This window comes from Clinocottus analis, unplaced genomic scaffold (assembly GCF_023055335.1).
Source record: "Clinocottus analis isolate CAN_PGR_092001 unplaced genomic scaffold, fCliAna1.0.p SCAF_23, whole genome shotgun sequence".
In the NCBI taxonomy this organism is placed as follows: Eukaryota; Metazoa; Chordata; class Actinopteri; order Perciformes; family Cottidae; genus Clinocottus; species Clinocottus analis.
In genome coordinates, this window is record NW_027175965.1 from 4528933 (window position 1) to 4546667 (window position 17735).

General features: G+C 42.7%; 1 protein-coding gene across 1 annotated transcript in view; it reads left to right on the forward strand.

The window, feature by feature from the left end:
• LOC137793701 (uncharacterized) overlaps window positions 1–17735 on the forward strand; it is a 61431-nt gene that overhangs the window by 41027 nt on the left and 2669 nt on the right. The window contains exons 4-5 of the mRNA XM_068590006.1: window positions 11253–11458; window positions 16513–16744. Coding sequence (XP_068446107.1) covers window positions 11253–11458; window positions 16513–16720 — 414 coding nt within the window. The 3' untranslated portion in view covers window positions 16721–16744. The remainder of the gene's footprint in view (window positions 1–11252; window positions 11459–16512; window positions 16745–17735) is intronic.

Consider the following 17735-nt stretch of genomic DNA (forward strand, 5'->3'; position numbering starts at 1 on the left):
AATTACATAGATTAACATTCATGTTGATAGTGCACACAGATGTACTGTGGCATGATGTAATGCTTTCTATCTTATCACATGGCACTTAAGGGCACAGCCCCCTCCCTCCATGCCCCTTACTGTGTGTGTTTAGTTTCAATCCAGATGGTGGTGACGAGGCACCGTTTCCTTGAACAAGTTCCATCGTGTACAGTTGCCTTGTTTCATTGGCCAGAGAAGCAGGATGCCACACTGGAGGAAGTAGGCTAATTAATTTAGCCCCCTCTCTACCCCCTTCACATTCTTCACTATTATCCACTAACCAGGAGTTTCCCAAAGTGGAGTCCCTGGAGAGTTCCCAGTGTGTTTCCTTGGAAGGGGATCTGGATGTAGGGATTTGTAGCACACTGAGATTTTGAATGTTGTCACTTGTCCAATCCAACTAAACTAAACACTAGTAAGCTCAATGCTTACGCACAACATTCGACACGTTTGGTTTTGTTTTACAGCATAATTAACATTGTAACATCATCCCAACTACAAATCCAGCTGCCAACATAAATAATTTCATTGCATATGCCTAAAATAAGTCGTATGATTTATTTGAAATGATATCCTACTTTCAACTGAGTGTTAACACTTCCAAACGTCCTTGTTCTTTCTGACTCCCACTACTAGACTGGACTTCTACTAATATGTGTAAGGACTGACACTGATATGTCTTAAGTGTGATAACAACCCAGTTCCTCAACTCACATCTAGTTACCATTTTAACCTAACCCACTTCAACTTAACAGTATCTGCTGCAGTTTGTATACCATCTGGAATTTACACTGAATACATAAATTACATAAATAGGTTAACTACACTGGCAGCGTGTTTTGATTGACACTCCGAACAAATTATCTTAGCAGCCACTAGTAGTTTCCAGAGTTTGTCACCCTGATGTTTGGCGTCCTACATTTCCTGCCATACACTCCTCCCCCCTTTACAAAAAAAGCAAAACCTCTGCTAAGTGCTCCCGTTTTGTCAGAATGGAGTAACATGAACCTGTATCTACCTACGGTGGAGATTTTCACTGTGTCCATATAAATTAAGGCAGATGTCTTTGTCAACCAGTCAGGTGCAATATTTATTTAAGTTATTATCAGGCAGCTATTGTACATCAAAGGGGCCCACTGCTGGAGTTCACGTTGGTCTTAATAGGGTCCTAACAGCAGGCAGCGAAACAACTTTCTGAATCTTCAATACTCCTGCTTTCTTTTTCTGGATCAAAACTCAAAGAATACGGGGATTTTCTTTCAGGTTGAGGGATAAATGTCCATTAGATCATCTTTACCTCTCTAGGTCACATCTAAGCAGAACAAGTCACTATTGTGGTTTCTTGGAGGAGATGTCATTAGACGGACCGAATGTGAATGGCATGAAATGTTACGGCTGAGAAAATGAAGCAGTTACTTTAACTTTGTGTGAATGTCGCTCCGGGCCTCACTCTTAATAGGAGCAGCCCATTGCCTGAGTGCTGAACATGAACTTTGATTCAGTCCACTGCATACTTTTCACAGCCAGGATCCCATTTTCCAGACGTCTCAACTTGTGCTGATTTACATAAATAGATAAATCCAAACCGATCAGGTCGTTGATGTCAACTTAAAATGTTGGTGTATGTTAAATGAATTGAAAAGTTGGCGCTTGACGTCTTCATAAGCCCTGGAAGAAAAAAAACAACTTTCGCGGCACACTGACACTCTCGGCTGTGCTGACTTACCTGTCTGAAAGGGAGCGATGAATAATTTGATCACATTTCTCATTTCACTCGAGTGCTGAACAAACAGGAATCTGTGATTAACAGTTTTAATTAGGATTCTAACTTGACAAATTCTTACAGCCTCACAACGTGCCTAAGATGAATAAATCACTGGCCCGGGATCATCAAGCTGCCTACTAAGTGAATGTGCCTCGAGATTACTTTGTGATTTCACAAACTGTGAGTCAGCCAAGGCTGAGTGTGTTTAACTAATCCTCTTCCCACCACATGTCAGGAGGAGAAAGTTTATGTCCACTCAATGAGCCGACTACCACGCTCAGGTACTGGACCCCCAGTGCTCTGCAGTGTTTCTTCTTTGACTCTTGAAAGCTGGATGTCGAAACGGAGTGGAGCCAGTGTTAGTTAGCCTCACAGCGTGGAAGACGTTCGCACACCTGGGTTATGAGGGAACGTTAAAATTAATGGCAAAACATTTGGTGACTTGTACTTTGGTGCATGTACACTTGAATTTCAGCTGATACTGCCAGTCAGTGAAAACAGAGAGACGTTGGCTTTTTTTTTTTTTTTAAAGTTAGCGTCACTAACTGGTGCTATTGAGGTTGATACAAAGACATGATTGTTATTTTAGAGGCTTTTAGAAACACCTTTTTTTGGTGAGGGGAGAGGTGGGACTTCCCAATATGAATCTAATTTAATTACATTCTCAACATTCTCGTACAATTTCATTGGTTATACCTGCAGCATTTTAGCTGTTAGTGTTTCTATGTCTGGCGTGTGTCGGCTTTGTTAAAAAAAAAGTGGCATACCATTGAGAAAAATAGAGAAAAGCCGAGGCCCCAAGCAAATTCCCTGGGCGATGCCATATTCTTGATTAAGAATAATTACAATTTAAAAAGACTTTCCAATAACTAAAGACATATTTAAATAATTTAAGAGTATATCATAGTTCAATAAATCAAATCGAGCAAGAATGCACAGTCCATTTTTACCAGTGATTGATCATCTCCACTAAAGCGGCGCTCGTAGAGTGTCCCTCTTTATATGTATGCTGAAAATATGAGTCAAGGTTTTTTCACTGAAAAATAAAGTGTACCTTAACACCTAGAGAGACTATTGATAGGACGCCCACTGGAAACCTAAAAATGTGTCCTTGAATTTGAAAAGTTTCCAGGTTATGGCATTCAACACATTTAATTCTTAATCACAATGTGCTTATACTTACAGAACGTTTCAGATGAGATGCTCCATAAAGCAATACATTTCTACATTTTTACTTTAGTCACTCGTAAAGCCTGTGCTAACTGTGCGTCGAATGTAAAATTTCGAGCTACAAAAAGTACTGCACTGTAAGTTTTAGAGGGTTAGAATTGTAGATGAAGATACGCAGCATCCCTCAACCCCCCGTGACCCGCCCTAATGCCAAATTTAAACATCAGTAATGTGCACTGGGGTCTGAAATTCCATTGTGAAATATTAGATTTAAATCTTGATGATATGCATCGTAACTATTGTAATCAGACGTCCCGAGCTTCGCCTCCGTTATTAATTGTCCAAAGCGTAATGATTTATTGTAGTCCTGCAGAATGATTATTAATTTTCTGGTTGATTATACCTGTGGGCGGCAACAACACCGTTCTGCATATAAGCATCTGCTAAATGAAAAAAAAAAAGTATTCTTCACATGAGAAGGTGTCCTTGGAGAAACAGCTCATTTTTACTTTAATCAAACATATGTAGAAGTGCTGTTGATTAAGGATACCGTGGCATGCATTCAGAGAGGGGGGAGGCCTATGCAAAGAACATTATCTGATTGCTTCTTTGTTCAGACTCGCACAGGAAAATAACTTTTATTGCACACGCAGTTAAGTCCAGGTAACTGTTCGTCTTTCCGATCATTTGCACGTTGCAACTTGGCAAGGACTTCAACGCCGCGCTCCGAACTGCACCTGCACCGCAACAACAACAAAAAAACGTGCAGCCCCCCCGTACATCGCGCCGCTGTGACACTGGTGGTTTACATTCCGCAGCAACAGCCGAGTGACAGGAGTGTGTGTGTGTGTGTGTGTGTACAATACAAGCTGCTCTCAGTCAGGCAAGTCTGGGTACGCCTGAGCCGCACACAGCAGGCCAAGTTCAAGCTTCACTTCAAGAGTCGCTGGGATCTTAACGCTCAGAGGAATGCACAGGTGCAGACACTCAGCAGCAGACAATCCCAGCTAACACTTGATCAATTTGACACTGTGCAGGGCCCATGCCAGTGACGAGTTCCTGTGGGATTGGGATTGGGCCTCCTGCAAACAAAAGAAAGAAGTCCATTGAGCTGCTTTTGTTGTTGTTTCCGCCTCTGGTCTTGCAGAAACCTTTTCCCGCTCATTGACAGCATCACAGCTGACGGTTGTGTAATACCACATTTGCTCTGATGAGCTTGGCATCGATATCCAGTGGCATATTAATCTAAGTATGTCCAATTAATCAATGCTGGATCACATGCTGGCGCTCTTACATTTAATATCAGCTGACATGTTTTAACTGGGATAACCTTCCTATGGAGGAGAGCATATATTTCTGTCATCTTTTTTTTTTTTTGGCAACTTTATTCATGAATATTCTGCATTAATCAGTCAGTAGAGAATCTCTGAAGAGCTCTATTTGCAGCTTCATTGATCACCAGAGTGTATCAGTGTCCCTCAAACTAAATTTCCCAGGACTTTCATTAACTAAATTAGATTAAATATCCAATTAAATAGCTTCACTCATAAAATTAGAGAGGAAGGACATGATGTAGTGTTTTAATGATACTGATTAGGGATGTTGCTTAACATCACAGCAGTCGTATCCTGAATTAGATGTGTATTCGCCGGGAGTCGCGTCTCTGACACACCAGTGCCGAGGCGGGGAGACAGCACTTTGTTCACCCCGTCCTCTCCGGCCACTAAAAGGGAGAGGCAGATTAATTAACGGACCTTTGCAGCCAATGAAGACAGGTGGCAATAATCCTGACAAGAGACAGATCTGAAGCCTCTCATACAAAACCAATTTCAACCGCACTCCATTTTTCAAAAGCTCATCAGGGTGAGGAACGAGAGAGTTGAACCTGTGTGGCTGAAGAATTTGTTTCTCTCTGATTGCCTTGTCAGGATATCTTATCCGATGGCAGATGACCAAAACCCCACCCTTCACAGCCCGACTCTCTCTCTCTCTCTCTCTCTCTCTCTCTCTCTCTCTCTCTCCCTCTTTCCCTCTCTCCCTCTCTCTGACACACAAACGGTTTCAGACAATGCATTCTGTGTCTCTCCCACTCACGCACATCCTCTCACACGGTCCTACACTTCCCCACAAGGACGCCGGCCAAGTTTCCGTCGGTGCGCTTCTCGAGCTTTTGGGCACAAATTCAGTTTTGCAGTGATAACAGACAGATAACAGGGCAGATTCACCACTCAGGGGTTTTATTAATATTTGTTATGGACAGAAGGAGAGCAAAGCAGGCTGCTCCTTTCTACTCAGCGGCCTGCTGTTTGTTTGCAGGCTGAAAGACAACAGTCTGAAATTGTCAGCCGTATAGCTAGCTAGCATATGAAGCGGATGAGCACCCTGAAAAAGAGCATCAGATATTCTAATGATATGCTAACTCTTCACCTTCGAAGTAACACAGGTTTCGGTTACTACTGTGGGCCAACTCTGAACTCGCTGGCTATCAGACAACAACGACACCGTTTACCTGCACGCGACCTAGCTAGCTTAAACAGGATTGGTCCATCTTGCTCGGACTACAAACAGAAACCAGGACCCTTCCGAGACCAAACTCCTGTCCTGTTGCCGACAGATTCCTAATTCATATGCAGATATCGTTTACTACTTCGTTAGTAACCAGCTAGCTGGGCATGATAACGTTTAATCTGTTCCCTGTACTTTTGCTCTTGTGTATTGCTTGTTGACGGTGCAGGGGTTAAGTGAAAGGTTATAAAGTGCAGCCTCAAAAACTTTACTGTCGACTTAAAACACTTGTAAAATATAAGTGAACAGGGAAACTAAATTGTTACTACAGAGGGCATTGATTCGGACTATTTGTCTTGGCTATTGCCTGAGGTACAATGAAGTTATTTATCTGAACAGAGTAGGCCCCACTTGGTTTGCAGCGGTGCAATCAGCAGCACATTATAGTAATGCTACTAATAATGTGCTGCACTTGCATTAATGTGATTGATCACGTCTGCTTCGGGGATATGCATATGTAACATTCTTTCCTTTCCACCACTCAAGCTAACCCTCCTCGAGAGAGCCTCAGTGGTCGATGATAGGATCCACCCTGACTGTCCAAACACCGCTCCCTCAGGGACATTAATTTCCAAGCAGTCCCATGAGTGAGTCAAAAGAGGGAAAGCTCACTGAGCATGAAGAGTAGGGAGTGGAAACCACACTGTGTGGAGAAAAAAAAAAGTATTTTTTTTCTTTTTCTCTGGGAGAAAGTATGGCAAATTAATTTCCTAGAGATTAATGTACAAGGTAAATATTTTAGTGTGAGTACTTATCTTCTAAAAAGTCAGAGGAATGGACACCTCGCCCCCACCCCCTCTCCCTCCCGGTTCCTGCCGTGCTCTCCCAGTGTGTGTGTGTGTGTGTGTGTGTGTGTGTGTGTGTGTGTGCGTTGAAACAGCGAGATGCATGAGGAGTCTAATGAGAGAAGAGATTCCAAGCGGCCTGATGGCTCTCATCAATCACCTTTCTCCTTTGGAGGTGTGGTGCCGGTCGGGGGAAGGGGCCACGGAGGGTCGGGTGGGAGGGAGGAAAGGCATCAGGCTCTTAATCTCAATAAGTTAATAGACTTTCCAGTCCGGCCCTGCTAAGTAGAACTTCATCCCTGTTGTTAGCAAACAGGGAGCATGTACACAGGAGACTGTCTCTGGAGCTGCTGGGTATTTCCACATTGCCGTAGTTCATTTGTGTTGCGACTGAAATTAGCAGATCCAACTGCAGATCGTCGATACGCCGATAACGGCTCGTTAAAGGTTCGTAAGAACTGAGTTTAGGAACACAAATCCAGATCTCTACTGTTGCAGGTTCACATGGTAGAGTTCCTCGGGTAAAATGTTTTGCAGTTAACAGTAAATGTGTCCTGCTTTAGCTGAAGGCATGCACATCCCAAAACACACAGGGCATAACCTCTGCATTTATGAGACATGCACAGATGTCACGTTGCTTTGACATCTGTAGGTGGAACCGACAGTTTGCTAAACCCTCCCCTCTTAAGGATGAAGGTTGAGTCATAGCTAATAGGCCTTAGGCAAGCCAATAGGCCTGCCAAAGGTTTAACGGTGCAGTGTGTGAGATATTAGCCAGAATTCTAGTTTAAATGTTTGTCTTTTTAAAAGAACAACAATTATCTACTATGTATTGTGTTGCAAAGACATTAAACACATTCCGATGCTTTGTTTATTGGATAAGAAATTGAAAAGATGAGGAAACGAGTAAACTGTTTTCTATTTTTGTTCCTCCCCGCCAACAGGAGACAGCCACCTTGTTACTGGCTCAGTAAACAGAGTTGGCCAATGAAAACTAAAGCCAACACCACACGTGAAGATTATAAGATAGCAGTGGTATTTTGACTGGCTCTCAGAATTTAGGTAGTTTAGTCGAATTGTTGATCTTTTGGTTAGGAGTTGTTGTTTTCTTTTCACTAACTGAAGACTAGGCATTTGATCGTATGGACTTAGAGGTAGAGGTGACATGCTGAGCCCTATTTAGTTGGAACATGTGGGACATTTTTTATTATCACATGTAAAAGTGAAACAGTTTTTTGGAAAATACAAACGCTAAAGCATAAATCTAGCTGCTGCGCTGACTGTTTTTCAACAAAGTTTCATTCAAATAGTTTTGCCTTGAAACGACGATCAGTCATTGTTGCTTCATTCCAGCAGTTACTAACCATGATATCATGTCGCCTTTTTTTCAGGATTTTCACGTTAAAACGAGTCAGCTGAATACATTGGAAGGTCAGGCTAATCTACTCAACTCACAGAGCTAATGTAATTCATTTAGCTAGCAACAGCTGATAGAATCTAGCAGCTGCTGTTTTTTCAGACGGATAAACGTGAAGGCCACTTGCTATAAATGAGAAGCCTGTTTTTGTCTGTTCCCAAAAATTACTTTCAATTAGTGGTCAATCTGCCATCACAGCAGACCTCATATGTGTCATCCTGGAATCCAAAGCTAATAGGTATAGCAAAAGTAACAGGATGAAATTAAAAGCTATACAGTGTTTAATCTGACTACGGTATACCGTATAATTTCTATGTTCGACGTAAAATTCTGCTCCACCCCGAGCATTACATCTCAGAACAATGCAACTTTGTGTGTTCGTAGTGTTTGATAAATCAGAGAGTATGCTACCGTCGTTTAAATGGCAGGTCAAACATGTGTGACCATGACTTTATAAGGATAATATTGTATTTGTGCCTTTGTCCCTTTTGCTGTACCACTGTGACAGCTCTGGTTAATTAATTATCACCATGCTGGACAATGTGTTGTGTTTGTACTTCTGGAGGGAGAGGGGGGTAATGTGGAAAATATGCAGAAAATGTATTTGGGTTGACTGTCCGGCTATTAATAATGATTGTGTTTGGATAAATAGTGCCCTACTTTCAGAATCTGTGGGTCTAAATATTCCCAATAGGCTGCTTCCCTCCTGTATTGATTGATTGGTATGGTGTTTAAAGGTCATAGTCATAAAACATCAGGATGTAATTAACACACTGTGATTCTTAACCGGTGGTTAATGCACTGCAATGTTGACTTTTGAAGTTATAGCTTACTTCTCAGTCTACTGTTTGGATTACCATGTGTTATATGAATTGAAGATCAGGTGCAGAGGAAATGTAATTTGGTGTTCCTCACCAGAAAAGGGGCAGGTAGGTCTGCCAGGCCTGTGATACATATCCTCACGCGGCATGTCTTTAATCATGGTTTCCTTCAAGGAATAGATGAACTATTGTGTCTCTTTTTCCTCTGAACCACTGGCCTCTGAAATACTAAAGCTGGCTCACATTCCACGCAGTCACGTGGAAACAAGACATATGTGACTGGTCTGTCTCTTTATGCTTTCTTTACTCAGCTTCTTCACTGATAGTTGATTTGGCCTAGGTGATACAAAGAACATATTGAGCTGCTCTTAACCGGATTCAAACCGGTCTGTCCTTGATATGACTAAAGGCTGAGGTAGATGGATGTGACGCGAACCGCTTCGATTAAATGTGTGTTTTTCAGGGTTGTCGCCAAAATATGTTCCATGAGTATTGACTAAACCTTAAAAGAGTTGTATTTTAACCTTCAGAACATTAATATAGCAGCAAACAACTATTACCTATGAAGTCATACTGGAGTAATGTCGACCTGAGCAAAGAAGTCACTCTCCCTCTGTGTGTGTTGTTATTCGAGCGCAGTTCGCAGTTCGCACTGTTAGTTCTTTTAGCATTGTTAGCGGTCCGCTGCCGGCTCGCCGCCGCCATGTTGAGAGCCTTGGAGAAGCAATAGAAACGTTCCCAATCTTTTTGGTTATTTAACGAGTGATCGCCACATTCAGTCCCATTTTTTTTAAATAGCTTGTGTCATCGAGATCCATTTCTAAATAACACAAATGAACCTTCACTGTGTGGCAACACGTTTGCTTTGTTATGGCCTTAGGTGTTGAGTCTATTCATATTTCCTCCAAGATTGAAAACACATGTTTTGGTTTGAGAAAACATTTTGACTGAATGTCTGGGCTTCTTTTTGGCAAAAAAGGATGGACCATCCTGACATGTTTTTTTTCTTCTTTTCTTTTCCGCAGCACAGAAGAAACTTGTGTGCATTCTAACACCAAATGCAAAATGATATATATATAAATTCAACATTAGCTTTTGATTTATGATTAATTCAATAATTAATTTGGTGGAAATCTAATTTCAAAATTTAATCATATCTGAATTATTAGTTTCCATGTTCCAAATTAATTTAAATGTATTCCTTCCAATGTATTGGCCTGACTGAGAACCTCCTCTGGAGCCATGGCTTGTCGTGTTAAAAATCAGCCGGAACATTTTTTAAATGCTTTTGAAACATCTTGAAAAAGAACCAGTTTTACTGATTCGCTACAATGGCTCAGTCCCAGAGGATCCAGCCCAACAGGATGGAATGTGACATTAACACAGTATTTACAAATTCCTTGGCAGCAATGTTTACCTGACAATCCCTAACAATGCATTCATAAAGAGGGTTTATAATCTAAAAACACAAAGGAGGTGTTTGGTTTTCATTTGGCAGGGAAAAATCACCACAAAGGAACCCGATATGAGGGGAAACCACAACCCAGTAATTCAATCAGAGCGACTTAAATCAAAGGAGGCAAAAGTTCAGGATCTGAATGCAATGAAATGTATCAGCCCCTTAGAACATACTGACATAGCTCACTTGTGGAGGAGCAAGCCCCGACAGAAAGGGCTGAGTAATGAAGATGGATGCATTCTGTTATCAGGCAGCCACTTACTGGGGCCTGATGTAACCTTAAACATTGAGGATAGCTCAGTTGCACAAAGAATCTAATTAATGAATAGCAGCCATGAAAGAGGACAAGGCAAGTGTGCATTTGCAGATGAATTCCAGACACTAATCAAACGCCGTTCGAGTGGTTTGGTTTGCCTCCAGAGCAGAGCGATATTTGGCGAGGATTTAAGGCAATGTTTGCGTACTGGTTTGACGACTGCATACATGCTTTGGTGTTGTTATGCATGCGTCTGTGTGAGCATTTATTTCTATGTTTGTTTGTTTTAAGTGTTTTGTACTATTTGCTGTTTTTTTTTCGACAAGCCACAGATAACAAAGAAAGCGCTTGCCGTATAGAACAGGTGTGAGGTTGTATTAATGAGTTCATTCCAACAATAGGGGTTTATTTACTCTCCATTATGGGTTCACATTACAATCACAAGGGAAAAGCGTCTCCTGTTTTACTCGTTGCCGCGGTAGCTCAGTATTTTATTGATTGTTTTTAGCTGGAAACACACTTCTCAATTTAAAAACCCACCGCACTGGTTTGTGTCTGCATAGACGACAGTCAGTGAACATTATCTTGCAATGAGAGGATTTCAAGTGCAAAACTCTTGCAATAGACCAATAATTTAAGTGTTCGTTATCTTGAGAAACTAGCAAGAGTATGCTAACTGCTGTTAGCACTCGCAAAACCCACGTATTGGACAAAAGGACACGATGGTGGTGCTGGATGGAAGGTCAAGGGGTCACCAACAGTCTTGAAGTTTATCTTTTAAAGGGGCGTTGATGCCTGTACAATAGTCCATGGCAATCCACCCAAAAGTTGCTGAGATATTTGGACCAACACACTGACAATGCCATCCTTTCGCTCTGTTTCATATTTTCATGCATCTAAAAATGGAACCATTTCCATGAAAGATTTCCCAGTGATTAGACACACCGGTGTGATTGCGTGGTTAAGTCACGAGGCTTTTTCTTTCTTGTCCAGTACCAGCTCCAGAGGACCTCTCCGTGGCGCTCGGTGAGCTTCCAGTGGCAAACGTGGCTGGTGCTGATCACCGCCTTTGTTTTGCTGTTCCTGGCGCCTTATGTAGTCCACTGCATGATGACGGCCTTCACCGACCCCCCTCCGCCCATCACCTTTAAAGTGGCCGCGGCCTCTTACGGTCTGCTGACAGAGATCCTGCTGATCAAGTGAGTGGTTGTTTTTTTTTTTCACCCTGCATGTGTGATTCAATCTGTACTTTCAGACCGAAAGTGTTCTTGGTCTGAACTTGGCCAACATTAATACTTGAAATGATGGAGACGGCCTTTCTCCTCTGGCTGTGACTCCGCTCCGAGAAGTGTTTTTCATCTGCCAAATGCAAACAATATTTCCAAGTAACATTTCAATTTTATGTGAGTTTCAAAACAGGAAGCAGTGAGTGTCGGTGCCATCCAAATAATCATCTCTAACATGCTGTTGTCCGACCCTCTACCCCCACCCCACCGCTCTTGTTTTCACTCTTGCTTCTTTCCCATTTTAATATTGCTAATTGGAACGATGCCTGTGCTACTATAAACCATTAGTAAATGAACAGTCTGTTTTTATCAACATCGAGCTTGTAGATAATGCATTAGATTCCCGGTATAAACAATATCTACTCTGTGATTAGAAAGCCACATATGGCGGATACTGTAATCAGATTACAAATACAGGTTTACGTAATCTGCAATTACCTAAAGCAGCGCACCGATCGGGCCGCACATTTCTGAAGAACAGCTACTGGATAGAGAGAATAGAGAGAATAGCATGTTTGAAAATGATTGCAACATATTGACAAGCCATAGTCAACTGAATGATGGGATTCAGATAAAAAAAAAATCATTGTAAAATAAATTGGGAGTAGTAGAAGTGATGCAATCCTCCAATCAACTCAAACTGCTTTCGGTGCTAGCAGCGAAATTTTAACTTTGCGCTCTGCGTCTGTCCTGTCTCCAGTATGTGTCTTAACTAACATAAGAGAGGCTGTTTGTAATTAACTCAACAAGGCTCGTAACTTCCCCCCGCCCCCCTCCATCAAGCGCCTTTGCAAGGAATGTGGCGAGTGAACTGGTAATTAATAAATATGGTTGCACTGGTAATGTGCTTCTGCATCATTATGTTGTTGAAGCCCGTATCCACGCTAGTAATGAGCTGTAATTTCATGACAGGAAATTGGTTTGTTTACAACACATTCAGCAGCTTCAGACGCCGCAGCTACATTCTTGGCAGATCTCGGCTGCAGGTATTTGCTCGTAGCTCGAGTTGAAAGAGGTTCCGATATGTTGTCATGCGAACAGTCGTACAGTTAAAACACTAACACTTTGTTTATGTGCATGAATCATCCGTCACATTGTACGTTGTATTGGGAGCTTCAAAGCCTTAAACGAGTACATTAAAACCCCTCCGCACATATGTTCTATCATTATTATAAACACTGGAGGTGTCCCACTGCACGAAACAGGTTTTCTGTTCACCGATGCTTACATTATTGCTGGTGCAAGTGGGAGGTTGGTGGGTGCCCTTATTAGGATTGGTTGGCCTCGTAGATCAGTGCCCCATGGTGCTTGTGCTGCCTTGCATGTGCCAGCCTCCTGCTGCCCCCTGTCAGGGTGCATCTCAGTCACTCTTCACCCCAAGGGTGGAAGTCCTCATAAGGAGCATGAAATATGTTGGTTGAGAAAGCTTCTTTTTTTTTTTAACATAATGAAATGAATGTAATGGTTTTATGGTGATTGTGTTAATTACAACGTTTTTTTCTGTCTTCTAATATTAACAATATTCTTTCGTAAAAGACCAAATCCAACAATTAATTGATCCAACGAATTATTGTTTGTGTGGCTGACATGTCGCGTCGTAAGCATGAACGCAGCACTGATGTTTTATTGTATTCTATCTCCCACCCACAGCCCTGCTATGTGTTTTAATCCGATGCTGTAAATATTCACTTGGGGACCATATGTGTATTAATCCGCTGTTGAAAGTAGTCCACAACAAACACACTGTTTGCTCCTGTTTAAGTAGCGTCTGCTAAAAACTACAGTGCCCAGCGTTATTTTAAACATTACAGAGCCTTTTTTTTTAGTACTAACTTGTGACCAATTTTTAACAATTGACATTGTGTTTATAAAAAACAATGAGCTTCAAGGAATTTGCGGACAATATCAGACAGATAATTAATATTAATGAGTTTGATTATGTTCAGCTTGGTATCTTTTATTAGTTCAAACGGAAATAAATGGTATATATATATATAAAAGAGTACAATAGTGATGAGTTAAAATGCTGAAAGCTTCAAATGAATGGAGAAGCAAACCCACTGAAATGTGCATCATTTGTTCTTCCTCACAGTCTGCTTGCAAACTTCTCTCAACTGAATCCTTTTCATTTCCATCTCCTGCACCCTGGCTTCCCTTTAACATTTTGAATCTCCAAAATAATCCCCCCCCCCCTCCGCTCCTGCTGCAGGTCGGTTATTGGACACATTCACAAAGTCACATGACATTTGTCAGGCTTGAACTGCCTTTACGAAGGCTGTCACACAATATGCGCCCTCTCCTTCCGTTACTGTCACGGCGAGAGTTGGGGGGGCGCTGCGACGGTGCCCTGACCATGCAGCGCTGCACTGTGAATTTTTATATGCCATTGCCTGGAGGTTAGAAACTCTCATTATGCCGCGTTAGATTTATTAAAATAGATTATGGAAATGTTAATTAAGTCATTAATTACATTATTTAAGCAGCATTGACAGATAAGGGTGTGTGTGTGTGTGTGTGTGTGCGTAAGGGGGATGGGTGGAGGGGTGGGGGCGATGGGGGTGTCGAGCTCCCTGGGTGGTTTAAAAGGATGTGATTGGTGACAAGGGACACTGTGGAGATGGCGTCTAACCGCCAGCGCTGACATGATACAAAGTGGCCTCCACTGCTCTCTCACCTCACGCTACTGTCTACAGCAGTTTGCAGAGCTGCCCGAGGACGAGTAGCTCATCGCCCTTTCGCAGACATAAGTGAACGCGAGGGTACGAAACGTACATTTTGTTTGGACGCAGCGGCGACACATGAATTACGGAGTAATTCGACGGCCGGAGAGAGCGCGGCGCTCAAAGCGCACGCGTTGCTTCGCGCCGGCCAAAAGCGTCTGCCGAGAAGGTTTAGCGCGAAGGCCTCAAACTTCCTTTCCAAGCGGCTCCGAAGGAAAACACAGCGGCACAATTGTAAGATGAATTACCCGGGAGTTGATACTATGGACTCTCTTATCTGTTGACAGTTTAGTTACCACGAAGCGCAAGAAATGTGTTTTCCAATTCTCTGAGAATTGAGCTTTTCTTTGTCCCATCAAACCTATATTAAGGGAGGGAAAATTGCTCTGATCGCACTTGATAGGAGCAAATGATAGATGTTGTAAACAAGCAGAATGCTTCAATTCTGATCCGAGGCATTGATTCGCCTCAGCAGCCAATTACTATGTGAGACTGAGGTTATGCATCCAGTCCGTCTGCGGGGAGAGGGATTTTTATTATTTTTTTGCGCTGGCTGTCCAGTCCATTACTTTGTACCAAACAGTTCCTGCAAATGTTGAATTCAAATGTTTCATTAATCGTTATAGTTGAATAATGAGCATCGGGCCCGATCCCTCAGGTCCTCCGTCCGGTTGCCAGGCAGTACTGGAAGGTGTGTGTCTCGATATGAAGTGGCTTCTGATTGTCGGAAATTATACAGTGCGAGGCGTTCCAACCACCTCGGAGTCAAGCTAGCGTGATTAGCGCCTACATCAGTCACATGAACCCCATGGTAACTCATTCATTGCAGCGGTCGTTAGTATGCACCAACATGAGCATAATCCTGTAATATCACTTAGCCCCATAACAAGACTTAAACATGCATATTTCTCACTGTGCGGTAGCAGCTGAGCACATTGTTCTGTAACAGAGTACCACACTTTGCCTTTTGTCAAAAGCTTGTTTGCCTATTTTTCATAATTTTAGGTCTTTTAGAAGGAAATGTCTGCACACAGGCTCATTCCATGCCCCCAGCAGGACTATGTGGAGGTACCAGACAGCGAGATATCCTGTTACAACCTGTCTCCTAAAACTAACTGACACGAGCAAATATGTTTTGCAAATCTAATTCCAAAAGAGGAAACTTTTCCATTTAACATATCTGCACATTGTTTACAGGCAACATATTTCATTTCATCCGTAACCTTGTGTGCTCCCGGCATTATGCGCATTCTCATGGTGGCTCAAAGCGCTTGGTTATGGTTATGGGAAGATCGTAATCTTGGTTATTGATCTACAGCGAATAACGAATCTTCGCACATCTCAAGAACCGTTCATCCGATCTCCCTCACACATGGCAGGTGTGTTTGTGGGGGGCCAAGGGCGTGCAGTGTCGAATTAGGTGCAATTTAAACATTTGACCCGTTCAATATTAACGAACATTTGAATAATAAGCGTAAACGCTGGGTGCAGGAGAGAGAGGCCGAGCGTGTCGTCCGCAGCGGGCCTTTGCAGACGGAGGCTCATTGACTGCAGTTTGCCCCTGGAGGAAGCACATTTCGGCTGAAAGCTTCACTTCCATAGAGAAGCAATAATGAGTGATGAGCGGTTCTTTACTACACTGCAAGGCAAAGTCCAGCCTCGCTTGAAGCTAGAAGAGATGAGACTAATCTATGTATTCTTTCTCAACATTTTAAAGGAACATTTTGACATTTGTGGGAACCAGACATGTAATGATTGTATCACCTTTCAAACAAGTGTCCATTTAATAAGAAGCTACAAACAAAGGACTGGAAACAATGGGAAAAATAAATCTTCTTCACCTCTGACGATCCTGTATAACATGTTTTGTCATTTCCATGAGTTGGTTATTGCAGGGGATAAGATTGAATGACATTTTTAAAGGTAAAAATACATACGGAGACACCAGTTCTTCAGTTGGACAGTTGCTTAACATTTTCCAAAATACCTCCACTTCCTAAACACTTCCTTAAGCGAAGGTCTTAATGGACTGAGCGGTTGCATCATATCAGGAGGCCGAGCAGGACCCTGGATCCAGCAGCTGTTTCCCACACACTCTAAAGACTCAGTTGATACAGAAACAGACTTAATAATAAGTTTAGGGTCATACCAACATGGAGCTTGAATGTAAGCTAATTGGACTTGCGTGAGGGACCCTGAGTCCTTGAGTCTGTTCCTAACATTCTGCACTTGGTGGTGTTTTCTCAGGTGTCTGGCGAGCTACCTCGGTGGTCGATACCGGCAGGCGGAGCAGAGCTCCTTTACGGTCCGGGCCAGAGGCTCTGAAGAGGACAGAACGAGTCCGGGCCGCTGGGATCGGTCCGAGGCCTCAGCAGCGGCAGGTCCCGCTCCATCGGAGGTGAAAGTGGACGAAAAGGACAGAGGGGACGTCTCAGCGTCTATTCAGAACCAGTAACTAAAGGAGTTCACAGTTCGCAGGGTGAGAGTGAACCCTGTGGGTAACACCCATAGAAGATATCAGTTTGTCTGCGTGGCGTTTATGAGATTGTACACTTTAAAACCTATTTTCCAGTTGTCAGATGTTCTCCTCGTTGTCCTGTCAAACTCTTACGCCCTTTATTCTGTTGGTACATTTTCACTTATTTGCAAATTGATCGAAAAGAAGCTAATGCAGGCAGCTGGCTCGAGTGTGTTGAGGCTCAAGGGAGGGGAAAAAAAAGAAAGAAGGGCCTGGAATCACTCTCTTTCCTTAATGATGTCCACACAGAGACAATGGGGCGCCGCTCTGATTAGTGTCACCTGTCCTTGTGCATCTCATCAGCTCCATTATGGCTCCGTCTCCCATGCTTCTTCTTGCTAATTGAATAGCCTGTGAAGTGGTGACGAGGACGGGGGCGAGAGCGACGTCTGTCCCGCCGCTGCTTCAGAAATGAGAGGGAAGCGTCCCGGCGAGACATTACCGAGGTCCTTAGAACATAGAAACCATTATCACGGAGAGGGAAGACGTGCGAACAAGTAGCCCTCCTGTTGAATCACCGCCATGTCGTCTACAGATTATGCTCAGATGCTTTTAATTAGCCTTTACGGTATGTTTTTAGGTGGGGATGCAATGCTGCACGACGCATTTCTTCAGTGTATCAGACAGCATTCATATTGGACGTAGCTTTAAGACACTGACTTGTGTCTTTATAGCTGAACATGACAGCTAAAGCTGACTTTTATGGAATTAAGCTTATTTGCTTTTGGATTGTTGGATGAGAGGGTTTATTTTCCGTCTGTTAAAGAAATGTACTTTAAGACCACAGCCAGCAGCTGGTTAGCTTGGCTTAGCATAGCACTCGGGCTGGAAAGAACAGAATTAAAATAGACAGGTCCAGCAATACATTGTTTTACAGGGCGTATCTAAAACATCAAACTTTTCCTTTCAAATTAGAATCATTTGGTGCAAGGACTTATTATTATTATAGGAT